General features: G+C 44.2%; 2 protein-coding genes across 4 annotated transcripts; both read left to right on the top strand.

Annotated features, from left to right (window-relative positions):
• Positions 1-3,255: 3,255 nt before the first annotated feature.
• LOC109693489 (C-C motif chemokine 14-like) lies at positions 3,256-18,396 on the top strand. Of its 3 annotated transcripts, XM_074046265.1 has the most exons (6): positions 3,271-3,453; positions 6,269-6,331; positions 6,733-6,844; positions 15,629-15,729; positions 17,429-17,543; positions 17,976-18,396. In XM_074046265.1, exons 1-6 carry the CDS (start codon positions 3,378-3,380, stop codon positions 18,061-18,063), a joined length of 555 nt encoding a protein of 184 aa, XP_073902366.1. In that variant the 5' UTR covers positions 3,271-3,377; the 3' UTR covers positions 18,064-18,396. The 3 variants fall into 3 exon arrangements, with proteins under 3 accessions (XP_073902367.1, XP_073902366.1, XP_020030398.1); XM_074046266.1 differs by lacking the exon at positions 17,429-17,543 and having other exon boundaries at positions 3,256-3,453; XM_020174809.2 differs by lacking the exons at positions 3,271-3,453; positions 6,269-6,331 and having other exon boundaries at positions 6,745-6,844; positions 15,588-15,729.
• A 1,692-nt stretch (positions 18,397-20,088) lies between these two features.
• On the top strand, positions 20,089-23,376 carry Ccl16 (C-C motif chemokine ligand 16). Its single transcript, XM_074046267.1, has 3 exons — positions 20,089-20,260; positions 22,519-22,639; positions 23,081-23,376. The coding sequence occupies exons 1-3, from the start codon at positions 20,188-20,190 to the stop codon at positions 23,298-23,300; spliced, it is 414 nt and encodes a 137-aa protein (XP_073902368.1). The 5' UTR covers positions 20,089-20,187; the 3' UTR covers positions 23,301-23,376.
• Positions 23,377-27,914: the final 4,538 nt, after the last annotated feature.

The raw sequence follows: 27,914 nt of genomic DNA, 5'->3' as shown, positions 1-27,914 counted from the left end.
TTAGTGACATTCCAATACGACATACAGAACGGTATACAATCGTCCTTTGGCCTAATTCTGTGTGTGTGTGTGTGTGTGTGTGTGTGTGTGTGTGTGTGTGTGTGTGATGGTGGTGGTGGTGGTGGTACTAGGGCTTAAACTCAGGGTCTTGCATCTGCTAGGCAGCTGCTTTAGCACTTGAGCCAAATCCCTTGCCTTTTCTGCTGTAGCTATTTTTTTAAAAAGGTCTCCTGTTTTGACCTGTGGCCAGCCTGGACCATGATTCTTCCTATTTATACCTCCCACAGAGCTGGGATGACAAGCACAGGCAGCTTAATGGCTGAGATGGGGTCTGCCCTGGCTAGCCTCAAACCAAGATCCTCCTGATTTCTACCTCCTGAGATGCTGGGATTACATCTGGCCCCTTATGCCTATTTCTACATTTTAGATGTTTTTCTTAATAGATATAAGTTCCCAAAAGATCTTCCCTCTAAAGTTAAAAAATATTAAGAAAAACATTTAAAGGTGGAGTTAATATCATTTTAGATACACCTCTATCAAAGCATGTGCTTGTATTTATATTAATACATCTTGGCCAACTATCTCATACAATTCAAAAGACAACACTAAATTCTAAACCACAAAATATTTGTATTTGAAAAAAAAAGTTTAAAACTTATGTTTACTTTCAGTGTGATTTGCATAAGAAATTAGTGGAAGAAAGCTTATAACCAAATAACTTTTATAGCAATGTGTCTATTAGAAAAAACCCTGAAAGTGAGAATAAAACTACACTGAGATTCCATCTCCCATTCATAGTGAGAATGGCTATCATCAAGAAAAGTAATAACAGCAAATGCGGAGGGAAAGGAACCTTCACAGGCTGCTGGTGGGAATGTAAATTAGTGCAGCCACTATGGAAATCCCTCAAAAAACTAAAAAGATGGAACTATCAAAGATCCTGCTAGTCCTCTCCATAGCACATACCCCAATGAAAGTGAGCCAGAGATACCTGTGCTCCCATGTCTATAGCAGCAGTAGTTGTAACGGCCGAGCATTTAACCAGCTCACATGCCCAAGAGCTGATGAATGACAGAGACAACGTGGTGTGTATACACAAGGGAGTATTATTCAGCCATAAAGAAGAATGAAATTACGTCATTTACAGGAGAATGGAGGGAACTAGAGAACGTCATGTTAAGTGAAATAAGCCACACTCAGACAGACAAACACCACCTATTTTCTCTCATGCAGAAACTAGATCTAAAGGGGACAAAAGGACATGAACATATAAGGGGGACTATGGGTGGGGGGAATCAGTGGGAGGTGGGAAGGGGAAAGAAGGGGAGAGTGGGGAAGAATATGATCGAAGCACATTGTATGCATGTAGAAAAGGTCATAATAAAACTCATTTTAAAAACTGTGAGAAAGTTTAAAATGGGGAGTGGGAGGAGTGGGATAAGCACCAGTAAGAGGAGGTTGGATATGATCCAAGTATAATGATATGCATACATGGAAGCATCACATTGAAGCCCTCACGTTGTACAGTTACTATGCACTCACTTTAAAAAGTCCTGAGATAATGACAAAAGCTGGGGGTTATTATAACCCCAAGAGATTAAACATAGCTTTACAATGTCTCCTCTTCTCCCTACTAAAATTATCTTCAAAGGTTTGGTGAAAGTTTACCATCATTTTCTCAAAGGACACATTTTGGTTTACTTAATGTTTGACCCATGATAATCTCTTTTCCAATAATTTTTTTGGCAGTACTGGGGTTTGAACTCAGGGCCTCATGCTTGCTAGGCGGGGGTGCTCTATGACTTGAGCCACACCTCCAGTCCTTTTGCTTTCGTTATGTTTTGAATGGGGTCTTGCACTTTTGCCTGGGCCACCTTGACCAGAATCCTCCTATTTACACTTCCTGTGTAGCTGGGATGACAGATGTGCACCACCATCTCCAACTTGTTGCTTGAGATGGAGTCTCGCTAACTTTTTGCCCTGGTTGGCCTAGAATCACAATCCTCCCAATTTCTATCTCTAACTAGCTAGGATTACATACTACCACACCCAGCCTCAAGTAATTTTTAATTGCTTTTTTTCTTATTAACTGAAAAAGAACTACTTGTCTTGACTTATCATTATTCTGTACTTGTAATTAGAGACTCACACCACTTGTTTTTACCATAACTACCTCATATAGCTACCTCATAACTATACTTGGAAGTCTGTGAAGAGGGTAGAGCTCGTATTGTATGTTCTTTTAACCATGCTCACACTCAGACACAAAAACCTTGTAATATTGGGAGAGAGTACACTAAGTAAGTATGCATTTAAAATATAGTGTAACTGGAACTGCAGTAGATTTTAGAACCAAATGCTACGGAAATCCTTAGGAGGACATGTGGCTCAGCCTAAAGACAATGAAAGCCAAGTCTTCCTGGCAGGGGTGACTGCTAAGCAGAGTTGATAGGGAAATTCGTATCAGCACAAGGCCAGTTCATTCATTAGGCACTAGTATTGGGATCCTGAAATATACACACTGAAAGAAGAAAATCTGTGTTCACAAATGTATCATTAGCTAGTAAACTTAATACACAGTAAAGTGTCATGACACAGGAAAGTGACGGAGCCATGCACTCAAGAAGAACTCAATTCTGAAGGGCCTCTCACACTCAGACAAAACCTTAGAGGTGACCCTAAGTCCATGAGAAGCCGCTGCAGATTCTGTGTGAGGACTCCCGTGGCCAGGTTTACACGTTAAAGCCTTCCCTCTGCTGGTCACCCCTAGTTATAGGCTTTGGGGTACTCAAATGTCCCAGGTGGAGTGTTTAGGCCATGAGATCATCAGAGTCTAGAAATCTCTCTGGGCCTCTAATCTTGAGGGGCTCCAGCCCTTCATCTGGTGCCAGCTCGACTGGCACTTAGATTTAAATTCCTTTCTGGTGAGAACTTCAGAAATAGAACTGATTGGAGAGTCTGCAAGAGTCCCTCCTCCACACCTTCCACCCTGCAGTAGTATTTAGAGGAAAATGAGGACTGGGGGCGTGGCTCAAGTAGGCAGCCCAGTACCACAAAAAAAGAAAGGAAAAGTAGAGGATTGAGTAAATCTCTTAGAGGGAGGAATCCTTCTTGAACCGTTTACTCTCACTGGCAGTATCGACTGGGACATTGGGAAAGTCCCAAGTCACCTTTGCCCTCTACTTTCTGTTGTTTTCTCAGCTGTTCCCTCTTTTAGAACTAGCATGTTGAATATTATATAGCCAAAGAACAGCATTCTGGACTCTGCCCTGTGACTTCCTGATCCTCCTCCTTTTATAAATACAAGGGCAGGCCAGGGAGTCAGGGAACAGTGAGCCCAGGTGCCCCCAGGCCAGCTCTGCCTGCCCACTGGGAGGATGGAGATCTCCGTGGCTGCCCTCTCCTTCCTCATCCTTGCTGCTGCCTTTGGATCCCAGGCCCTGGTCATACATGGTGAGTCCATTGGACCTTCTCCAGTGGCCAGGTGTACAGTAACTCAGAATCTGGGGAGGAGACACAGAGGGACATTGCTGCCCGCCTATGAGTGTGCTCCATTTCAGACTTTGTTCTGGAACTTACTTAGAAGCAGCAGTGGAATATTGACCTTCCCCTGCCTGAAGCTTTTGGTCCCTCAGAAAATTCTAAACAGATGACCAGTCCCATTTGAGGACAATAGGTTTCCCTTTTCAAGACCAGAATTATTTGATATCTTCTCTTAGCTAATATTTTAGCTTAATCAAATGAATCATAATTAAATTGTAAATTTATGGATAGAACCACAGAATTCCATTCTTCTAGGAGTGTTATGTACCATTTAGTATAAAACTGTCACTTTGAGAAGACATGGGACCAACCTGGCAAGTGATCCAGCCAAGGACACTGTCTCATTTGAACTTCTAGAGTTTTAGTTTTTGGAGGTAACTGTCAACAAAGAGATGTCAGTGCCACTGAAAACAGAACTTATTACTCACTTTCCAAGAGGGGGAGGTACACCACACCCCGCAGGGCCACAGGGAGCATCAGCTTGGGATAAGGAGGCACAGGCAGTAGGGAGGGGGAAACCAGGCAAAGCAGAATACTGTGTAGGACTGGCTAGTCTAGTAAATCAGGCAGGTTTGGGGTACAGGGATGATCTCCAGGGGTTTGGTACCTTGTATGTGTTTGAAAGTGTAAGCATCAGCTAGTTTGAACCCTTTGCTGTCTCTAAGAATTGGCTACCCCACGTTCAGAAAGACAGAGGCTGCACGTTTACTCTCATATGTGGAAGGTAGATCCAAAAGATAAACACATGCGCAAAACCAAACATGAGCATATACAAACTTATATGTAGAACATGTTCGTAATGATGGAACTACTCCATAGAACTTGGGGGAGGAGGGAAAGGAAAAGAGAATGACAGTCAACAATATTGAAATACACAACATCTGTGCAGGTAGAGGATACAATGATATGTGTTGAAAGCTGTTAAATAATGGGTTTGCGGGAGGGAAGGGGTAAAGGAGAGTAATGGAAGGGGTTGAACTGACTAAAGTAAATATACTCACAGCAGGGATACACTGAAAAACTCCTTTGAACATTGACTTTAAAATAAGCAACAAAAAGCAGTACTGTAAAATAGGTACTGTGTTTGGTGTGTGTATATGGGGGTACTTATGAGAGGGAGCAGGGTGAATGAAGAAGTGAAGGTGAGGAAATATGGTTGATGTGCTTCATATACATATATGAAATAGAACAATGAAACCTCTTGCAACTGCTTTAAGTGGGGCAGAGAGGGGGTCGAGGGGAAGAGATGGTGAGGAGGACTAACCAAAGTACAAAGTAAGCCTATTCAGAATTGTCACAATGCATCCCCCTATACAGTGAATATAACCTAATAAAAATGAGGGGAAAAAAAGAATTGGCAAGCCTTGGGAGAGGCAGTTTCTTCCCAGCTGTCAAGATTTTTTAAGATGTCAAAATACCATAAGATGCAGAAAATACAAGCCATGTTAATGTAGTCACCTAACCATTCTTTTTTTGTTTGTTTGTTTTTTTCTGGTGGGACTGGGGTTTCAACTCAGGGTTTGCAAAGCAGGTCCTCTACCACTTGAACCACACCTCCAGTCTATTTAGCTCTGGTTATTTTTGGAGATGGGATCTCGCAAACTATTTGCCTGGACTGGCCTCGAACCTCTTGATCTCAGCCTCCCAAGTAGCTAGATTATGGGTGTGAACCACCAGCACCCAGCTCTATTTTATTTTTATTTAATAAATTCATACTTTAGTACTTCCAATTGCCAGGAAGCCACTGTTCTATGTGATATATATATTTAACATATTGATTCTTCTTCATGACTCAATGGGAGTACATATTAGGTTGAACAAATGTAAATTCAACATTCTAATAGGAAAAAATTAGTAAGACACCAGCAATATTATATGGTTTTGCATATCTTTGTTGTGACTCATTTTACAAATGAGAAAACTGGGCATAGAAACCTTAAATAACTTGCTTAAGATCATATATCTAGTAAGTGAGAAACTTAGGATCTGAGGTAGTTAGAAAGTAGTTATGGAAAAATAAGGCTATTTCAGATTTTTTTGGAGGCCCATCCACATCATGTCAAACATGTATCTTACTACGCAGAATTCCTGTGAACTATTTAAGGAATAAGTTCATTTGCCTAGTTAGCATAATGCAGGCCCACAGTCCCTTTATCTATGCCCTCTGGGGTTAGGTGTAGTTTGGAATGCAGAATTTTTCTGGTTTTGAAAAAGTAATATACATTTGGACATTTCTTTAACATCCCTAATGATGTCTGGGGAGCATCCTTTAATCAAATGCATATGAATATTTATACTAAGTTAGATAAATAAAGACTTTAAATAGCCTCACTGCATGTCAGGGGACATTGTATTATGAATGAGTTGGTGAAGATCTTGCTGTTTCCAGAGTCCTGCACATTCCAGAAATGTGAAGGAAGAATCGTGGACTCCATCCCATTACCCAGACATTCGATTAATTTGTCCATGTCAGACATGCCATTGGCTTTTAGTGTTACACAAGCGATGGAATGTTTTCACATCTCAAACATGTTCAAAAGGACTCTAAGAAGTGTCAGAGCACTAGGGGACAAATGGGCCTGGGGGCAGACATAGAACCCAGGTGATAGCGCTCCAGCACCAAACCCAGTCTGCCTTGGGGTAGAGGAGAGGAGAGGGTGAGTGGAGGCAATGAAACAATGCTGCCTCCCAGCAAGTTCTTCCCCTACCTGTCTGTGTCTTCCAGGGGTGAAGATAATGGAATTCCTGAGCACAGAGCATCAATTTGAGCCTCCCATAGTTCAAAAAGGTAAGTATTCCTGCACTACGCTTTATCCGCCCTGTTTACAGGGCAGGAAGAGAAAGGGAGGGCCACGAGGGAGGTGGTCATTACCTTGAGGCTCAGAAACACTTTCTCTATTCCCTCCTGGCCGTCCTGAGGATGCCCAGTTGAAGCAGAGGGAGCTTTCTGATGGCTACAGGTGAACTCCCCTTCTGGGGATACTTTTGGTCCTGTTTTGGCCCACCCTGGGTACCTTCAGAAACATAACTCAACCTTGGGGAAGGTCTGAAGCAAGATGACAGCCAGTGCTGGCCGAGGAGGAGAAAAGCATCCCTTCTGAGTCCTGGGCCTTCTTCCTTCCATGGTCCCCTCCATACTACTCTCAAGGGAAAAGACTTGTCCTCAGATGGCCCTTTCTCTATCTGCAGACTTCCATCAACCTTCTGACTGCTGCTTCTCCTACATTTCACGAAAAATCCAGTGTTCAAACATGGAAGATTATTTCTTAACTAGCAGTGGGTGCTCAAAGCCGGGTATCATGTAAGTGTCAAACTCACCCTGTATGTGTTGAGGAAGATCAGGGTCTTGGTGGGAGGACCCGATGGATGGGTATCTGGAAAAGTCCCGCCGCTAGATCCTGCCAGGTAAGGGGCAGCTTGTGGCCTCCCTAGGGTCCTGAAGGGCATCAGTGATGAGATGTTTCTAGTGGAGAGGAGGGGAGGGATGGAGGAGAGAGCAGGCAGAAGGCTGCCCAAGGCCACTCCCATGAGTCATGGGAGTCTCACAGGCTGAGGGAGGGTCTCAGAGAGGAGTCAGGCCCTGAGCTACCTCCTGGAAAGAAGACACTGGATTGAGCAGAGAATCCCATAGGCAGGGAGGATGGGACTTCTCATCTCCACTTGCTGAGGACCCCTCAGCTTGTAATTTTTCACCCCCTTTTCTCCAGCTTCCTCACCATAAAGGGGAAACAGGTCTGTGCTGATCCCAGAGATTCGTCAGTTCAGGATTGCATGAGGAAACTGAAGCCCTAAAAAGGTCCTAAAGCCAGGAAACTATGAAACTCGCTTGAGGAGAAGGGGCAGAAGGTACCAAGCACCCCACCTCCGATGCCCTTGCCCCAGCTCTCCTATGAATTTCTTCAACTGAATTATTTAAAAAATTTTATTGTTCTGTTCTGGTTAGAGAAGTTATGCATCTAGTGAAGATCATTCCATCTTACTTTGTTTGAATTTTAAGAGGAAATAAACCAAAATAACACTGAAAGAATTGCTAAACCCTAAAGAGATTCAATGTGAGTTCCTAATTTAAACCAGCAATCATGTGATTCCCGTGAAGGTGGTCCTGGTGTTAATGGCAAAAAGTATTTCCAGAAATCTTGGTTCTTGCGCTCTGGCATGAAAGAATACAAACAGAACACATGGGTGTGGTGAGGTAAGAAAGTTTTATTAAGGGAAGGGGAATCACTGGCTCTGCCAGATGAAAGGTGGCGCAGAGGTGAGAGAAGAAAAAAAAGGGTGGAGTCTTTTATTAGGTCATTTTTATACCACCTTGTACTTGGATTTCGGGAGAGAATTCATCATTACCTGGTTCCTCTGACCTGTGGACTAAGGGAAGGAGCTCTTTGAGTCAGGAGCAGGAGTAGTCCCAAATTTTCCCTAACCCTAACCTGCCTCACTAGGACCTTGCTTAGAAATACTATTTGAAGAGGTATGGTAAATAGGCAGGCAGGCTAGCTGGGGAGCCAGGCAGAGAAGCCTGTCCAGCTGTATCTCACTCCTCCGTGACTTCCTTTTCTCCCCATGACACTGTCCTCAACATAAGAAGTCCCTAGCTCCCTGGTCATGAGTGCAGATTCTGATTACAGGCATCTGGCTCTGGTGGGTGAAGGGAAAGGAGAGGGGAGTACTGAGGTTGTCAGCTTCATTTCTGGGGAACACAGTTAAAGGAGTGGAGTTGGGACTTCTTGTCCTTGACCAGAAGGACCCAAGGAACAATCCAGTTCTTGATCTGGCCCACTATCCCCTCTGGAAGGCTCCCTCAGCAGATATTCTTCCTTATTTAGAGAATTGTCCTGATAACTTTACCCTGGGGCAAACCTGCACCTGACTGTCCTATAATGGGTCTGAAAGATCCCTCAACGCAAGCCTCTTCTGCCAACACCCACTGTCTCTGATTTTCAGGGTACGCAGGGTCCTGCCAAAAACCCCCTTTTTCTTTTTTTGTTTTTTTTATTCATATGTGCATACAATGCTTGGGTAATTTCTCCCCCCTCCCCCCACTCCCACCTCTCCCCACCCCCTCCTTCTCCCCCCCACCCCCTCGATACCCGGCAGAAACTATTTTGCCCTTAATAGGAAGGACCAAGGGAAAACCCCCCTTTTTCTTTTTTTCAGCATACCAAAATCAATTGTATTTTTATATATTCACAATGAGAAACCCCAAAATAAAACTAAGAAATATATTCTTAATTGAAAAAAATGGCACCTCAAAACTACAGTGCAATATATATTCTGCAAAAGTCAATCAATTGAGCTGGAAGTGTAGCTCAGTGGTAAAGCACTTGCGTCGTCTGCATGAAGTCCTGGGTTGGTCCTCCCAACTTCACCCCTAAATCAGCCAATCGCAGAGAAAATTTGGAAAATGAATTGCACAGCGGTTACCAAAGGTAGAGAAATTGTGGCTAATTTAAATTTTTTTCTTTCCTTTTGTTTTTGAAACAAGATTGGAGAGGAGAGAGGGGGTTGTAATGAGCAGACCAGGTGGAGTCAGTGCCAACTAGACCCTTTTGGCCAAATTTAAGCAACAAAGAGGCTTAGAAGGAGTGGCTCTTAGGCAGTGGGATTCTAGACAAGGACAATACAAAACAAAACCCAACAAAAGCAGACGTCTAAAAAGCTAACCTGGTTGACTCATAAGTACTCATTACAGTCATTTTTATGGACTTGATTGTAAATGCCATCATTTACAATCTGTAATTGTACTGTAATGACAAAAACTTAAAAGAGCCATGGTTAAAACATTGATCGACAATTTAGCAACTAACAGAACAGTGTATCATTACCATTAACTTTTTGTTACTGTGTTTATCTAAATTTTGTATTTTAGAAGGCTTTATACACTTGAAAAACATAAGTATATTTAGTATACAGGAACTAGCAACAGCATCACAGCTCTATTGAGGTTATATATAGTTGTTGCTCTTGAAGTAAAACCTTAGATTTTCTCATCAGTTGGGGCGGGGGGCTTGGAAACAGTGTCAGTGACCCCAAATAGCCCAGTCACAGACACTTATTATTGGATACTGACTGCATTAGAATCATCCATGACAACAGTTGTTTAACCATGAGGTCATCTAGGAAATTTTACATAAACCAATTCTTAAATGAACATGACTCAGTTACCTTAGTAGTCAAAACCCTGACAAAAATCACCAGAGAACACAGGTAAATATTTATGGGGATTAAGTGTGGAGTTAGGAAACTTACTGGCCAAGAATCATGGCTCAGATGTTGATAAGGGATTACATCCCAGATTGTTGACATTAACAGATGGCTCATGACATACAGCAGGATCCCACCAACCTGTAGTCAATGGAGCCCCTCTAAAATAACAGTCTCAATCTGGCCATCCCAAGCCAAAAATTCCCTCTGCCTGACATGTGGAAAGAATAGGACTAATATCTTCTCTGTTGACTCCAATAAAAACTGGAGGTCTTGACCTTCCGCTTTGTGTTTTTTCCACTTTGCTTTACATAAGTAAATCTGTCTCAACCCTCATATCAGTGCAGAAGCACTACCTGTGCTCAGCTGCCTCTTACCTCTCTGTGTTTTAATAAACTCTTGTTGTCTTGATAAATTTGTAGATTAACCTGTAGCACCAAAAATTCCTGACAGTTATCTTGACAAAACAAAAGCCATTTTTAAGACAGTTTTTTGTAAATGTTGTCAAGAACAATATAATATTTTTAAGATAGCCTTGTTGTTATGAGCTCAGAGAATAAAGTTTTAGTTTAACATCAGTACATTAAATTTTGACCTTATAAAAACCTTCAATGTAACTGGATTTTAGTCAACTCCATCACTTACATAGCATTTATAAGCTCCATCTTTTTATGACAACTTACTCTGTACCTTTATGACAACTTATTTTGTATCTTCTGAGGGAGCTTGTCTTTATCTTCTTTATTTAAAAGTATTTTTTAACCTTTTATTTTTTAAAAACCGTATCTTTATACTATATATATATATATATATATATATATATATATTATAATTTGTTACTGTTGAAAATAACTCATAAACCTTTTAACTTAGAGCTTTATATTTGTATGGAAAAAATAGAAAGAAAGCAACCTTAAAGTTACTTTTTTGTATAAAAACAATTTATAGAAAGCCCATTTGTTAATAGACCCATGTAGTATAAGAGAGAATTAAATCCCAGATTTTATTTATGACAGAATGAAACAGGCTAAGGTCAATTTTTAACTACTCAAATTTTAAGATTCATGCTGTAGGCTGTGCCCGCCCCCCCCCCCCCTTTCTTTCTTTCTTTTTTTTTTTCCTCTCCTCTGGTCTGAGCCAGAGTGTTAACCCCTAAATTCCTGCAGCCTAGTGAGACCTGATTGAAATAAGCTTGAAAACTGGTTTTCTTAAAAGTAGCAGTAGAACACCATAATAATTTTTTTACATTGACCCTATAATAAGAACCATCCTTACGACGTTTACATATTAATATGTAAAAAGCTTAAGCAGTCTATAACAGAGATCTTTAAAACAAACACCCTGGTTTTTTGTTACTTTGAATATCATATTAACCTTATAACAACAGTTTAAAAACCATTTTGAAGGTGTTTACACACACACACACACACACACACACACAAAAGTTTTATAAATTAAGCATGCCAGAAAAAAAAATGTCACCTTAAGTGTGCATAAGATGAGCTAGAATTTGAGGGGCAAACTAAATTTTGCCCAATGCTTTAAACAAATTCATACACACACACACAAAAAAAAAATTAGAGTGTACTCTTAAAAAAGAAAAAGCTTTTAAATTATATCCAGAGGGCTATCCAGTGGAATGGTAGATGATGCATCTGTCCTCTTGTGAGTCTCCCTCTTTGGGACTGAATTTTTGTTATCCATCCCTTAACCTCAGTTGTGGCTATTTCCTAGGAAAAGCTCAACCTCCCTAATTCCCAGAGGTGTTTCATATAATTTCACCCCACTTCCTAAACCTGAGAGACCTGGTTTCACCCCAAAAGGTGGTTACTAGGGGTCTCTGGGAGATGATCAGTCTCCGCTGCTGCCTCCCAAAGGCAGGACTATTATTTGAACCTGGGTTCTTACCAGTGTGATGAGTGGTGCTCCCCTTGCTGGTTCTTGCACCTTGCTGGTTCCATTGTGCACCCAAGGCACTTACCCAGACTTGCAGGAGGACAAATCCCTCCTCTGGATCAAGCTGTCCATTGGCACCTGGCGGATCATTTCTCCCTGTGGTCCAGGGGACTTACCCCACGACAAGGGATATAAAAAAAAATCACAGTCTCCACAATCCTGGATGAGCCCCCAAGAAATGTTATAGAAAACTTGAACAGAGACATGGGACTCTGAAGTGAGGGAGTAACATCTTATTGTGCAGGCACAGACTCAGAGGACTCATGTCCAAAGGCTGAACCCCAAGAACAAAGGGGTCTCACTTTATGTAACCCTTGCAAGCAGGTTACAGAGGCAATAAAATTTTTAAAAAACAAGGTTTAACTCATATTTGGTCATATGCAATTCTATAGGCCACTTCAGCCTAGTGCTAGTGCCCTTCTACCCCTAGTGCGACATGACCTTCTTCATGTTTGGATTCCTTAGGTTTTATTCTCTGTTGTACCATCCCTTCCCCCCTGCTACTGTATCAGAACACAGGCCTGCCTGTTTCTCTTCTGGTCTGATTCTCCATGGAGATTTTGTTTCACAGACTTAGAGGAATTCTCAAAAACTGTTGGATTAAAACCATGCTAGTTCTACAGGGAATGCATGTGGTTCACCGAGTTCTCTTCTGAGCTAGCAGGTCAAGTTGCTAGCTCAGAAGAATGAAATGTGGAATATGGAGCACCTGAGCAGCATGGATGCCAGAGGACTGGGTGTCTCCTTGTCTAGGTATCGGGTTGTGACAATGGCAGCTCCACAAAAATAAGGAATGAAAACCAAGATTTTCCTTTCTAACCAAGCATCTGGTCACTCACAGATGATCTTGAAGGTCTTGGAGGGAACAAGGGTATGTTATGTCTGCATTAATTGCATAATATTCACATACTTTAATGGCTGGGAATATAGCTCAGTGGCAAAGCCCTTGCCTAGCATGTACAAGGCCCTGGGATCAATGCCCAGTAGCACAAGAAACAAAAACAAAAAAGAAATTAAAAAAAAAAACACTCATGTACTCTATTTTCACAGTTCCTCAAAAGCAGCATGTACTTTCTGTACTTTCTTGCTTTCCTACTTGTGCTCTGTGCCCTCCTCTCAACTCTGCCCACAACGATGAACCCAACCTCAAGGCTTCAGATTAGGTACCACCATAAAAATCTCCCTTCATCATCCTAGTCAGAAGGCTCTAGCTCTCTTTCTTTGGAATCCTGAAGCAAATATTTATTGTCACTCAAACAGGTTGTTACTGAGTGTCCACTTTATGTTGTATTATGCTAGACATTGGAAAACCATGAAAAGAAAACATGCTGGATTACTGCCCTTCAAGCGTGTTTCAAACAATAGAGAAGACTGAAAATAAGAATAAGATATGACATGTGGGTACAAGAATCATAGCTAACTTATCACTAAACATCCAAATTATTGCACAGCCAAGGAGTGGAAGGATGAGGCTGTTTATATCTGGAGGCAAGCAGTCTGGGATTCAAGCCTCCCAGGCCCCAGTTGAACTCCCCAAGGGCTGAAGAGACCAATGACTGAAGCACACCAATTAGAGCTCTCATAGGTCAGGACCTCTGAAAACTTAGCTTGCATGACAATCATAGCAAGAGCTTGTGAAGACAGAGTGCTGGTGCCACCCAGAAATCTGATTAAGTTGAACTAGGAAAGGGCCAAAGAATCAGCATATGATATTGTGGCACAGAAGCAATGTGGTCATTAGCCCCACCCCCTTTCCCTCCTGGTTATTCAGATGATGCATGTTTTCCATCCCTTTGTCATTAGGTTGCAGCCAAGTGGCTTGATGTTGGCCATGGAATGTGGGTGACAGTAATTTATACTCCTCCTCTACCTCTCTCCTTTGGTAGCAAGCATGGAGCCTTGTGCTGAAAATGATGGCATCACAATACAGAGCAGCCCTGGTTCCTGGTGAATGCAGGGGAACAGCTCTTCCCAACACACTCCCTTATACCACTGCTGACTCACGTTGGACTGTGACATGCACAAGAAATAAACTTTCATTTAATTAATATATTCTGGGTTGTTTAATGTAGCAGTTAGTATATATATATATTGTAGAGGCAGAAACTCAGTAACTGCCAAAAGAAGGGAACGGGATTTCCTGTAAGGCAGGTAGCAACAGTTTGGCAGGTCAGTTAGTCTGCATAAAAACAAAGTAAACATTATCTGTTCCCTTCTCAGAGTCTTCCCAGAACCAACTTGTTTCCTCAGATTGTTCCTAATGACAATTATTATTTTATTTGAGGAGTTTAAAGAATGTTGTTATAGATGATAACAAATACAGAAAATGTCTAATTAATGACTGTCTCCATGCCTAACTGTAAGAATTCAGCCATTGCCTATGGGAGATATATATATATATACCTGACTCTATTCAATTTTTCTTTTAAAACAGGTGTTTAGGACTCAGTGGTAGTGTTTGCCTAGCATAAATGAGGCCCTAGATATGACACCCAGCAAAAACAAGCAAGCATAGAGGCTGGTGGAGTGGCTGGAGTGGTAGAGCACTTGCTTAGCAAGCATGAGGCCCTGAACTCAAACTCCAGTACCATGAAGAAAAACAAAAACAAAATACAAGCAAACAAAAAGACATGTATTTATTTGCATGCATTTCTGCACAAACAGGGAAAGATAAATAATAGATGTTTCCTGCTCTGATGATTCCAGGCAAGTAGAGAAAATAAATAGCTACCTAACACAATGGCAAGCAGAGAGGAGGAAGTGCCCCAAGAAAAGCATAGTGAAAAACTGTAGACTGTGAGTCTGCAGAGGTGAGATCTGTGCTGCTTCCAAATCATTGTGTGGACATGAGTAGGCTACGGGCCCTGTCTGACCCCAGCTTCTATCCAGAAACTGGTCAATTTAGATCAAGCTGAGGATGGCAAATATACAGCCTGCAAGCTACATCCTAACAGAAACCATACATCAGTCACAGCATTTTGACCCAGTGTGGACAAGTCTTCTGAATAGTTTCCCACACAGAGCTGCAGTCCACCACTAACCAAAAAAGCCTACTGCATTCCCAAAACAGGCCTTCTCTAAGGATCCCGCCAAGCTTCTTGTAGCCAAGTAGGAAAGCAGAAGGCCCTAAAGGTGTCCACTTCCTGATGTCAGAAAGGGCTAACAATGAAGACTTTACGGAGAACACAAGCCAGGCAGTACGCTTTTGGAGAGCTTTACTTGGGGCTTCTGTGTTTCTTTAAAGTTCACAGACTTGGGAGCCAAATGACTTGAATCTGAATCCCAGTTCCACTTACCAATTGTCAAAGCGTGGGCTTTGCTTTTGAGTCTCAGTTTCCCAAATCAGCTAATATTCATAGAGCATTTGGGACAGTGGCTAGAGTGAGAGGCAACCATTATATAAATGAGTTATTTACTGAGTCCCATAGCACTTCTTCACCCCAGGTGTGGTAAGGAGGATGGGGACAAGGCTGGGAACTGCTTCAGAGTTTAAGTGAGGATTTCTTGGCTCTGATGAATGAGACCTGACTTAGGGGACTCCAGATCTCATCTCACTAGCCCAAACACCCCCAACATGTCCCTGTTCTGAAGCTTGGAACTGGAATTTGGCACATCCCAACCTTGAGATCTCTTGCTAAGTGTGAGACATTGCCCCCAGACGCTAAGGAGGGGCTTACATCAGAGGAGTTATTCCCACTGGGGATGGGAGGCAATTTCCCGCCTTGAATCTTGGCTCTCTGTGCTTCCTTCACACCCTGTTCACAAATGTGCAGGATATGAAATCGCTGAGCCGTCTGCTGCTTTTCTACTTCCTTTCAAAATCTTAGTTCCCTTATTTACAAAAATATTTGCCTTAATGATCATTTCTCAACACTTCCTCACCCCAGGAGCCTCAGAAGCCCCCAACAGGTCAGCTCTTCTCTTGCAGCAGCTTCTTAAGGATGAAGGTCCCCATGGCCACCATCTCCTTCCTCCTCCTCCTCATCACCATCAACACTACCCTAGGGGCCAAGGCTGAAGCCTCCTCACGTGAGTGCAACACCCTGTCTTCCTTCCAACCTGGCCCCTGTGGGGAAATAAGCAGAAGGTAGCTGGGAGGATGAGACAGAAGGGCTGTAGAAATCTGTGTCTTCTTAAATTGGTTCCATCCCACTCTCCCCAGGACCAGTGCTCTTTCCCCTAAGGCCATGGAGGCCGGCTGCCTCTTCATGCCCTCAATTCCTCTCTCTTTGCTATTAAGCATAAGGTGGCCCCCCCAGTAGGGTGATATTCTCTCCAGGGAGAATGAAGAGTCCTCCAGGTCACATTGTTTATTGCCCCTCCAACCATCCTCCCTCCCAGATCTGGCCCCAGCCTGTCCCCAGCATCACCCAAGCCCTTGAGTACAGCAGTACTTGGGTATGAGTTAGTTGTGTGTGGTCCCACCTGACCACCATTTTTCAGCTTATTTTTTAGAATGAGTGATCTTTACAGACAACCAGAAGTATTCCTCAGTCATCTATTTTTAACTTGTTTTCTTTTCAGAATGCAGAAGATTGTTGAAATAAAGCTAGTCTAAAGTTATTGCGAACCTAGAAAGTTTTCCTGACTGTGGAAAATCATTTGTCTGTTCAGAGCACTGTGGTGGGGGAGTTAGATCCCTGAGTGGATCTCGGGGACCATGGGATCCCCTATTTCATTGTTTGGATAGTGAGGCTGCTGCCTGGCATGGTACTGAGTTACAGGTCCTAGCCTTTCTCTTTCCATCCAAGCACTGGGCCACCCTCAGTGGCCCCTGAGGCCACTGAAATGCACACTTCTCCTCTGTCCCCTTGGTACATAATGTACACACACCTGGCTTTTCGACTCCATAATCATAGCGTGTACTTATTTGTACAGCACCCTTCCTACTGCCTCTGTAGCTCAAACTTGGGTGACCTCACTGTCACTCCTTTGCATCTCCTGCAAGAGATATGAAATTCTGCAGTCAGAAAACAGCTGAAAAATCACCTAATTGTTATTTTTTAAAGTTTTTGAGACCATGAAACCTTTTCTTCAAGTAAAATCTACAGAAGCCCATATATAATATAGTAAAAAAAGTTGATTGGGGACCACTCCCAAGACACCCCTCTCAAATGCAGCAGTACCTCCAAGATAGCTCCTGAAGCCCCCAGAGCCTCAGGAAGTTCCGTGTAAAAATCACCAACTCAGTCCAAAAGCCTCATTTGCAACGGAGGAAACAGAGGGAAAGCAAAATGGTCACAATATAAAGAAAGCAAGGGCAAGTTTGGATGAGAATGTGGGTGTCCAACTCCATCCCTTTCTGCAGGCCCCAGTCTCAGTGGGGGACAGGATGGGGGACTGGGAGGGCCTGGGTCTGCATTCCCAAATGACATGTCTCTCAATCTCTATTGGTATTTCTTTCCAATACTCTTATTTGGAGCATTTTTCCTGAGTAAGGAATACAGGCTGTGTGACCTTGGGCAAGTCACTAGCCTTCTTTGTGCATCTAGGTTTGCTGTTCTTCAAGCCTGGAGTTGAATGTTACCAGCCAGTCTTTCCAGGAGGGGTTGAGGGAAAAGGAGGAGGGTGGCTGCTGATGAAGGGGGAGGAAAGAGGAGCCAGGACAGTGATGTTGAGAGGGAGAAGACGATTGAGTTTCTCCAAAGCCCTCTCTCCAGGTTCTGTGACATAGCAGCAATGTCACTTTTAGCAAGGAGTCATTCAGCATTCTGTGCTTTCTCCTCAGGAGGGCCTTACCACCCCTCGGAGTGCTGCTTCACCTACATCACACACGCCATCCCACATCACCGGATTAGCAGTTTTTATGAGACCAGTGGCGAGTGCCCCAAGCCTGGAGTTGTGTAGGTGGCCCCCATACCACATGGGAAGAGGGAGGCAGCAGGACCTCAGGAAGGGGTGGAAAGGACATGAAATGGAACCCCCAGGGCACCTCCCAGGTGTGTCCACACTGGGAGAGGCAGCAAGGGGCCACCTGGGGACTCTGACTGAAGCCTGCAGAGTCACCTGGAAGCTATCCCCATGGATGAAGGGGCATTGGCGGAAAAGAGGAGAAAGCATAAGGGTACTTTCTGGGGTAGGAGGACACAGAGACAGGGTGGGTAGGGGTCCCAGGAGCTGAAGAACATATTCTGAGGGAGGCCATCCCTGAGCTGCCTATGTCAAAGGAAGGACAGATAGTCCAGGTTCTGGGGAATATGGGAGGGAGACAGGGCTGGCTTTCTTCCCAGCTGCTGAATGCCTTGGTTTGCAATCCCCTCTCTCTTGTTCCATAGCTTCATCACCAAAAAGGGCCACTCCATCTGTGCCAGCCCCCAAGATGAGTGGGTCCAAGACTACATCAAAGATCTTGAGGAGAACTAGTGATCCACATGCACCAGAGAAAGTTGTAGCTCAGCATCCTGAAGGGAAGAGGCCTAACGTCCAAGGCCTCAAGTTCCAGCCACCATCTGAGAACTGTCCTGCATTGAATTAAAATCTATTCATGCCCTTCCCTCCCCTCATTCAATTCTACTTAGTTTACCCATTGACAGTGGACTGAGCACACCAGGGAGCCCAGCCTGGTGTGGCACCCTCAGCAACAAGCCTCCCCCTGCAGAAGGTCAGCTCTATGACGGCAGCAGTGGGAATATAAGAAGAAAGTGAGAAACTCAATGTAAAGGTCATGTCCTCAATAATGAGACCAATAACATACCATTTTGTTAGTGCTTTCCCTGTTCCAATCACTCTGCTAAGCAGTGCATTTTCATTATCTTGTTTAAGCTTCATGACAGGTGTAAAAGTGAAGATTCACTTCACTGCTTGATTTTACAGGTAAATTTTCATAAGGACCATTCCTTAGCAATAAGACACCTGTGTGTGTGTGTCTTGTGGGGAGGGGAGTGGTACTTTGCCCAAAGCCTTTCTTTTCTGGGATAGGAATGACTGATCTGTTGACACATTTATCCAAACCTTCCCCCTTACCCTTATATGCATCAGGTTGTACTATATTACTTTACTTAGTTTTGTGTCTCCTAGGCCTAGCAGAATGTCTAGCTCATGCCAGGTGTTCAGGAAGGGAAAGGAAGGAAGGAAAAAAGGGAGGGAGGAAGGAAGGGAGGGAAACAGGAATCAAGAAGTATGTGTCCCATGAACAGGCTTTCAAACTTGTCTTCAGGGCTGTGGAGGAGCTCCGTGAACCTGAAGTAAGAGTATGCCCAGTGTTGAGAGAATGACTGCCCCTCTCTGGCCTCCAGCCTTTCACAAACAAGGGTTTTCAGGCCAAGGCAAAAGCCAAGAGGGTAGCCTATATGCTAACGGTACAACCAGGCCTACTCAGGCCTCTTCACCTTCAATAAACCGAGGACAAGAGGGAGCCCCACACATGCAACCTCTCTACCCTAACAAAAAGCCATAGCCTCACCACCACTAGTGCTGAACCCACCAGGACTAACTCCATTACATGTTTTACTGATTTATGACAGGCACACCAAGCAGCAAGGCCCTAACCTACACATTCCTTATTCTGTCCCTACCTCTTAAGACTCAACTCCTCAAACACTTCCCCTGTACCTCTAAAGTTCACAGTCCAGTCACAGCAAAATCCCCTATATCTCCTGTTTCTTCTCTGAGTGCTGCTTCAGCCTGGAACTGGGCCCTAAGACAATGAAAGGAGAGAAGATGCAATGTGGGTCAGATCTGGCAGGAGCCAAGGCTGCAAGAGCAGGTCAACTCTGAGCCTCATAAATTGATCAGGCGTACCGAGTTGGAGCACCCTCTACTGGTCATGATTGGCCTTAGTAACAGGATTGGATGATCCTGTGTTTAGGGCACCAGGAGAGAGGAATCTGCCAGCTCCAACTAAAAATTGGTCTAGAGTCCAAATAGATAAAGGAGAACACAACACACCGAGCACCTCAGCCACAAAGAGGACCCAAGGATCAGGCACAATGTTTTATCAGAGTATTACTAGCATAATCTGTGGCATGAAAGTTCACATGTGAACTCAATTATGTGGTCTTGGACTGGAGATAGGGGACAGCCTCTCAGAGGTCACCAGACCTTACCCTTTCCTCAGGCTGTTACTCTCTCTAATCCTGGTTTATTCCTACCCTCCAAAGACCAGGGGGAACTGAGGCCCTTCCTACCCATCCAGCCTCCTACCCATGCAGCCCTAAACAATTTACTCACCACTGTAAGCATAAGTGGAGAATTAAGTAAGGAAGGTCATGAAGGTGGCTGACAACACACCCTTGTCACCCAGTCCTTCTCCACTCATCACCTCACATGAATTTAAATCCTGAACTCTACTGTGCACCAGCCCTATCCTCTACCACCTTCCCTTTCAGCCAACACAGAGGCCTATTGTTTACCCTTTTCTGCCAGCTCTGAAGTGGTCAGAGTCCAGAGTCCAGAGCTGAGCAGTCTAAGCAAGGCAAGGCAACACCAACAGCAAGGCAAACACCTCTGCTCAGCTCTGCCCTGCAGCTGCATTGCCCCACTGAGAAGATGAAGGTCTCTGTGGCTACCCTCTTTCTCCTCCTTGTCCTCACCACAACTTCTGCTTCCTACAGCCAGCAAAGTGAGTCTATCTGTCCTGTAAGGCAGGGCTGAGAAGGGGGAACAGGGAACTAGCAGAAAGGTGACACCAAGTGTGCTCCATCAGCCCCGGGGATCTCTTCCTACCTTAGTGCCCAGCTGCACTTAGTGCTCACTTTCTCCTCTTTGAGAGCAGAGTTGGGCTTGGTCCCCAGCCTTCTGGGGGTGGGCAGTTGAAGGAAGCTGAGTCCGGTTTTCTCAAGAGTCCCAAGGATCAAGAGCAGCCAGGAGTGACCACTTTAGAGGAGAAGACAAGGAATGCAACAGTAAGTGTAGGTAACAAAGGGAAGGATGAGGCAAGCTGAAGCGATCCCTCAGGACTAAGCCTAGGAATGGGGAGTCTGGATCTTAGCACCCCTTCCTCACAGTGGCTGACATGGGTTGCTGGGCCTACTGGACAACCAAAATGAATACCAACTGGATAGCCAGGTATGCTGTTTGACCTGCACCACCATCTTCACCTAAGACTAAAGTAAGTTGCAGAAAAGAGAAAAGAGGTTGAAGAGTTTGGGAGCTATGAAGAAAGGGGAATTGGGACCTATGGAAAATAGGGTATTTTGGCCACTCCCTGACCCCTCCTTCTACCATCATTGATGGGGAGCTGGTGGCAGAGGAGGCACAAAGACACTCAGCCCTTCTATATACTTGCTTTAGGTTGCCCCCACCCCTCTCAAGGCTACCCTACCCATGCAGTCTGGCCTGGCTCTACCTGTGCAAACACACAGAAGAACAAGGGTCAAGTGCACAATGCACTCTGTCCACATGTCCTCAGGATGACCCTGGTCTCTGTAAACTTTGGAGAACCAGGGACATGAACATCACTTACAGAGGGACTGCATGCAGTCACTTATAGAGGGACTGGTGGGTGGGAGTGGGCAAAGTCAATCAGGCCATTGCAGTAGGTTCTGGCTTCAAGGAAAAGGAAATGGCTTTCCTAAAGCATGGATCAGCTATATGGGGCTCTCAAGATGTCCCAAACTTTGTAACCAGCAGACATGGGGTCAAGCCACCGTTTTGGGGTTTGGGGAAAGTCGCTGACCTGAAATATTGTATATTGTATAGTATCCCTAACAGGTCAGCATGATAACAACCAATCAAGTCCAGCATCCTGCAGGCATCACAGGGAATGAAAGAGCCATTCCCAGGGCAAGAAAAGTGGTCATCATTACCATTTGTCCTCAATTACAATAAGCACTGTTTGAGCTGTTCCATGTGTCAGGCTCTGAGTTAGACATCTTAACTATTCTCACCACCATTCTAGGACAGAAGTATCTTCCCTCCACCCCGTTTAATGGATGAAAAAACTATACCGAAGAGAGGTTTAAAAAAATGCCCATGATCCAAGTAATTTATTCAACATTCTGACCAGAGCTGACTCAAAGCCCAAAGTGCACACTTTTCCCTCATGCTCTAACTTCTCTCATACATGGCTCCAGTGTCCCACCCTCCTCCCAAACCACAGCTTCTCTGGTACCTCCTCAGCCTCTTGGATGTAGTCCAGGTCCACCATAGCTCAGTTCATGTGTGACCTGGCCTCTTTTCTCTCTCCACTTCCATCCCTTCCTTCTCCAGTGCATTCCAACCACCCCAAACTGCTCAGTGTACACTAAACACACTGAGCTTCCCCCCACCTTCAGCTTCAGGCCTCCCCACATTTCTTTCTCTCAGATCCTATAGGTCCTTTGAGAACCAATGCAGGCACCCATCACCTGCCCTGGGACTTCTTTCTCAACCACTGAGACTGGCTTAGGTGCTCCTCATTCTGTTCCCATAGTACTTTGTGCCAAAGTCTCTTCTCTTCTGAACCACATTCTATTGTAGTATTTAACTTTTCACATTCTTTTTACCCTGATTTTTCTGTAAGCTAGTCAAAGGTAGTGGCTATATCTTTGTTATATTTTCACCCCTGAAGAGCCTGTCATGTAACATGAGCTCAAATATGTTTTATATTTGCCTAACAAAGTCACAAGCAAACTAAAGAGTGAGCAAAAACTCATATGAATATCTGAGTCACAGGTACTTGATGACACTCAGTTTAGAAGTTGAAGGCTCTCCAAACATGTATGTCCCCCTATGTGTGGCTTCACCTTTTTCGTTTTCCTCATTACCCACCAAGCTCTCACCAATCCCTGCTACCAATCAGTTGCTATCAGAGGAGTAGAATGCAACTGCTGGGAGATGGAGGTGGTCAGCAATGGTCTCCTTTGCCTTCTTGGCTCACCTTCAATGTGATTCCCTCAGGAATGCCTGAGTCGGTCAACCCTGCACCCAACTGCTGCCCAAAATACCATGAGAAAGTACTGCCAAAGAAATTTGTGGCAGGATACAAAAAGGCCCTCAACTGCTACCTGCCAGCAATCGTGTAAGTAGATAATTCTGTGGAGATGGGAAAGGGAGTCAGGGCAGGAATAGGATGCACAAGATGAAGGAAGCTCATGCTAGAAGCCATGGGGTGGTGGCTAAGGGTTTAGGCTTTGAATCTCAAGGGCCTGGGTTGAATTCTTGATTTTACCTCTTACAGTTAGGAGGCCCAAATAAATGGCAGCCATAATGAGACTCAAGCCTGAGGTTCAGTCCATGTGTGACCTGGCCTCTTCTCTCTCTCCACTTCTATCCCTTCCTTCTCTCAGTGCATTCCAATCTGAGTGAGGAAGGAACTGAGAGGAGAGAAGTCCCAAGAGGCCAGAGAAGTGTGAGAGGACCCACAAGGGAAACCAAAGGGAGGCCTGTTGGTTACAGGGTTCATGTAAACTGGATCCCACCCTACTCCACAGCCCATGACAGTCTAACTCTGCCTCCACAGCTTTGTCACCAAAAAGAACCGAGAAGTCTGCACCAACCCTAATGACGAATGGGTCCAAGAGTACATCAAGGATCCCAACATACCTTTGTTGCCTTCTGGGGACCTGGCTCAGGTTAAAATAATCAAAACAAAGAAAAGCAAGCCCCAGCTCTTCAACTCCTCAAGAAGATCTGGCCTCAGCAGAAGCCCAAGTTTGGGGAAGAAAGAAGTAAACCTGTAAAAACACAGGCATGAAGTAGCATAGTCAAGATCAGAGACATAGGTCAATGATGAAAATAAAGGAAAAGCATTTTGAATTTTGTCTCAATCCTGGGAGAAAATGTCATAGTTAGAGAGGGTGGACAGAGACACATTCTTTCTTTCTCTCTTTCTTTCTTTTCTGGTGGTACTGGGGTTTCCTGCTCAAGACACACCTCCAACCGCAGTGACCCATTATTAATACAGAGAAAAGCACCTTTCATCTCCCTTGCCTTTCTCTCCTTTTAATTCCTCACATCCCGCCAATATAGTAGCTGTTCTAAATATTCCAGTTTCCAGCCGGCCAGACCATCTCTAGCCTCCAAGTCTTTTCTTGTTTTGTTTTTGGTGGTACTGAGGTTTGAACTCAGGGATAGTGGCAAGGCCTAGATTGTCACAGGAGCCAGAATAATATCAGTGTGTACACTCAAAGTAGTAGGAAGTTTCAAAGTCCTTAGCCAGCACTAAGGTCAACATCAGGGAACCAGGGTTCAAAGCCCTAAAGAACAGGAAGGGGCTAAAAACAGGAAGCACCAGTTCATGACTCTGGCAAGTTGGAACTGAAATGTCATTGTTTTTTTTTTTTTTTTCCTGTCCATCAGAGGAGTTCAAGGTTACAATGTTAGTCTGAAAACCTAATTGAGACTCTATATTTGAAGTCAAATCCCAACTCAACACATAATACAAAGCTTGCCAGAAACTCCAAGCAGTTCAGAGCCAGAAGAAATTTTCATGGTTACATTCAATTGTTTCTAGACAGAACTACTCCTAGTCTTTCGCAGGTAGGTAGATGACACCTGACTTTAACACACACACACACACACACACACACACACACACACACACACACACACACTTCCCCATTGTGATTCAGAGGGGTTTTCCAGCCCTAGTGTTGCATGAACGGCACAGAAAGTATGACTGACCAGCGAGAATAAGACTCAAACCCAGTGGTTGCAGTGGTTGGAGGAAAGGAAGGTTTATTATGCTAGCAGGCCAGCACCTGGATATCTCTGAAATAGCACAGGCCCTGAGCTCAGGATGGTTGAGGTTTTTATACTGAGAAAAGCAGCAGCAAGCAAGCAGGGAGTGCAGAAGAAGACTTGGCAGTTAGCTGTTCAAGGTTACGATATATCATGTCAGCACAACTGTGGATGAAGGCCATCCACAGTTTCTAAGGAGATAGCTGGATGCAGGGTCCCCAGCTAAGGGGAAGGGCTTTACCCGTCTTTGGTTCTTTTCCCAGCTTTGCTCTTTCTCTGGGTCTCCTTATCACTAGTCATCTTAAAATGAAGACCTTACCTACATAAACTTACTCCCAAACCCCTTGCCTGACCACCAGCCTTGTGGAATGAATACAGGTGACTAGAGAGAGTGGAATGTAAGAGTTGTATTAATGGATTTTTATCACTCGTGTGAAAGAAAGGGGTGGCTCTGGGTGAGTGAAGGCTATGAATAAAAACAAGGGGAACCACTTGGGATAGGAAGAGAAGAAAGTGAGAAAGCAAATCTAGGTAACAGAGTTGGTCATGTATCAATTCCCTATACCATGAGGATTTGGATCCAAAGACCGGCTGTCCCAAGGCTAGTTTTAGAAATGCTACAGCCTTTGAGATGGACCAGGTAAGCACATATTTCTTCCCCAGGAAAGTCCATGTGTGCATGCATATGTGTGAGCAATCACTGAGAGCTGCCAGCAGCCTGTGCTGGCACTTAGGGGACACAGTTTATAATCATTGGCTCCAAACTCAAATAGACAAATTGAATCCCAACTCTGCTACTTACTGTGAGACTCCTTTTAAGCCTCAGTTTCCTCATCTGTAAAACATATCAATAATGGTACCTACCTGTCAATGTTGAGAGGATTAAGAGGTGATATGAGAGAGTACTTAGCAGACAGTAAGTGCTCAACAGACAGGCCTCTCAGTCCATTACCTGACTTTCCCTCAGGACACAGAATATGGGTCAGGAAGGTGCTTTCTCTCATTGTGAAGATAAGAGAACCAGAGCCCAGAGAAGACAGTGTCTTGCCCCTGACACAGGAGCTGGAACAAGTATTACAAAAAAAAAAATGGAAAAAACTGTTACTCTCTTAAAAACTAAAACAAGAATCTCTCCTATGGATGAAACAACCATTGTCAAGAAAAATGCATTGGTAACCCCAGTTAAGGCAGGAAACTCCCCAGACAGGGCTGCAGACTAGGCCTGAGACCTCAGAGGAAGAGGTGAAATTTCTCTGAATGAACTAAGAGGAAGAACAGTTTTGCCCTTGGGAGCTGGGGGTAGGGGGAGCCACGGAAAAGGCTGCAGATTGTGCAGGAAGAGCACAGCCCCCAAAAGTTCCATAAATGCCTTGGTTCCTGGAATACCTGATGGGAGTGGTTTGGGGAATGTGAGGAGGGAGATAACTCCAGTGTACCATCCATGAATTATGTCCAGCATGAACAGAATTCAGTTTCTTCACAGGACTGAGAACGGCAAAGCAAGTCTTTGGGGATTCACAGACATCTTATGAAATCTTAGATTCTAGAACTAGAAAAATGAGAAGAATCCCAAACACCTCTCCAAATCCAGGAACATGGCTAGCTGGCTAGATTAGATCTGGTGGTGACAAAGGCCTTGCTAAGGAAATGACATGTGAACTGAGAGCTCAGTGCCTACAATGTATCAGCCATGAGAGGACCATGGGAAGAGAGAACTTTCCAGACAGAGGGGACAACCAGTGCAGAAACTCTGGGGCAGGAACTAGCTTGGCATCAGGGCCAGGGTGGATGGAGCATTGAGGAGGAAGAGCAGCATGAGGTAGCAAGGAAGGTAAAAGCAGATCAAGTAGAAAAGCATTGTGAGCTAGAGTAAGGAGTGTGCAATTTATCTCATGAAAGACAGAAATCCACTGGAGATTTTTTTCAGCAATGAAATAAGATGATCTGATTTAAAGAAACAGTGGCTGCTATGCAGAGATGGGTCATTTAGGGTCTGTGGGCCCAGTTAGGACAGACCCCTTCTGAAACCCAGGCTACCAATAATGGTGGCTTGGACCAGGGAGGCAGAAGAGGAAGTAGAAAGTGAGCACACAGGGGAAATGTTTGAGGAATACAACTGGAAGACACACTGGGAACGACTTGGGCTTGAGCAACTCGGTGGATGTTGGTGCAATTCGTAGGAACAGGGAAGTCTGGAGGCAAGCATGCTATGGAACAGAATCAGTAGTTCTGTCTGTTCCTTTTTAACTTGAGGACGCTTGTTAGGTGGCCATGTGGCCATGTTGAATAGAGAGGGGGCTGTGTGAGTCTGCAGTGCCATAAAAGGTCAAACTGGAGATGGAAAGCCATGGACCATTGGGGACTATGAGGGAGGGTGAGGGTATATCAGGGCAGGAATTGCACAAAAGCAGAATGACATGTGGCCAGTGAGACAGCAAGAAAATCAAGAGAGGGTTAGCCCAGGAGCCAAAGGAAGAAATGAGGCAAGAAAGAGGGAATTAGCCAAATGCGATGAGTGCTGTCAAGAGGCAAAAGACGTATAGAGAAATGACCATTGGATTGGACCCATGAAGGTCACCAGCAACCTTTGGTGCCTTTTTTTTTTCTTTTTTTGCTGCAAAATAGATATTGAGACATTCATGATTGCAGTTCATATATGTTAAGTGTGTAGTACCATGCCCTGCTGTTTCCATACTCATGGGCACCATTTCTGGAGAAGCCAGCAGCTTCTTATTGGTTTAAAAAAAAAAAAAATCAGGTGACAATTCTCAGTTCCTGCATCATTGATTACAACAGAGAAGAAGAAGCTGGTAGAAAAGGAATCATTTCGTAAACAGAAGAATCAAGAAATGGTGCTCACTTCCACCCTTAGCACACTCTTGGAACATCCTCCTCCCTCCTCTGTTGCCTTCTGACCGAAGCAGTTTTCCCCCTGGAGACTCCTGGTTTCTCATCTGAACCACAGAACACAGATGACTTGAATGGCTTATTGTCTCAATTCTCCTAAGACTTCTAGAAGCATGGGACAGAAATGAATCTATTATATGCTGTGCATGGCTCAACCCTCATGAATCCAGCTGAGAAAAAAGCTGCTTTAGATGCAGAAACCACTTCTGATTTACACTTCTCCCATCCAGGGCTCTTCGCATCTGGCAGGCCTCATTAAACAGCTGTTCATGAACTTGACACAAAGGCTTGGGAATGTGTGTGGGGAAGGGATCCTTGTCATGGAGTCCTTTGACTGTGAGTCAGGGATCAGAGCAGAGATGTGACACCACAGAGATGGCATTTTAAGATGGGCCCTGGAGTATGGTACAGATTCAGAATTGCAGAAAAACAATTCTGAGAGGCCTTAACCTTAGAAAACTTGGTAGGCAGTGCCACCAAGTGGTTAAAAGCCACAATAACTAGTCTTTTTTATTCCATAGAAGGCTGTAGTGTTTTATAGACCAGCTCCCTGCTCGTCCCCATCTTCCCTCCTCTCCGTTTTCTTCCATTTTGCAGGGAGCCAAGGCTCTGAGTCCACACTGAGGACACAATAGATAAAGATTCTGCTTTCCTAGAGCTCTCCTTCTAGTGGAGGAGAGAGACCATACACAAACATACATAAACAT

Source organism: Castor canadensis, chromosome 11 (assembly GCF_047511655.1).
Source record: "Castor canadensis chromosome 11, mCasCan1.hap1v2, whole genome shotgun sequence".
Classification (NCBI taxonomy): Eukaryota; Metazoa; Chordata; class Mammalia; order Rodentia; family Castoridae; genus Castor; species Castor canadensis.
The sequence above is the reverse complement of the archived record's forward strand: the minus strand, read 5'-3'. Positions and strand labels throughout refer to the sequence as shown.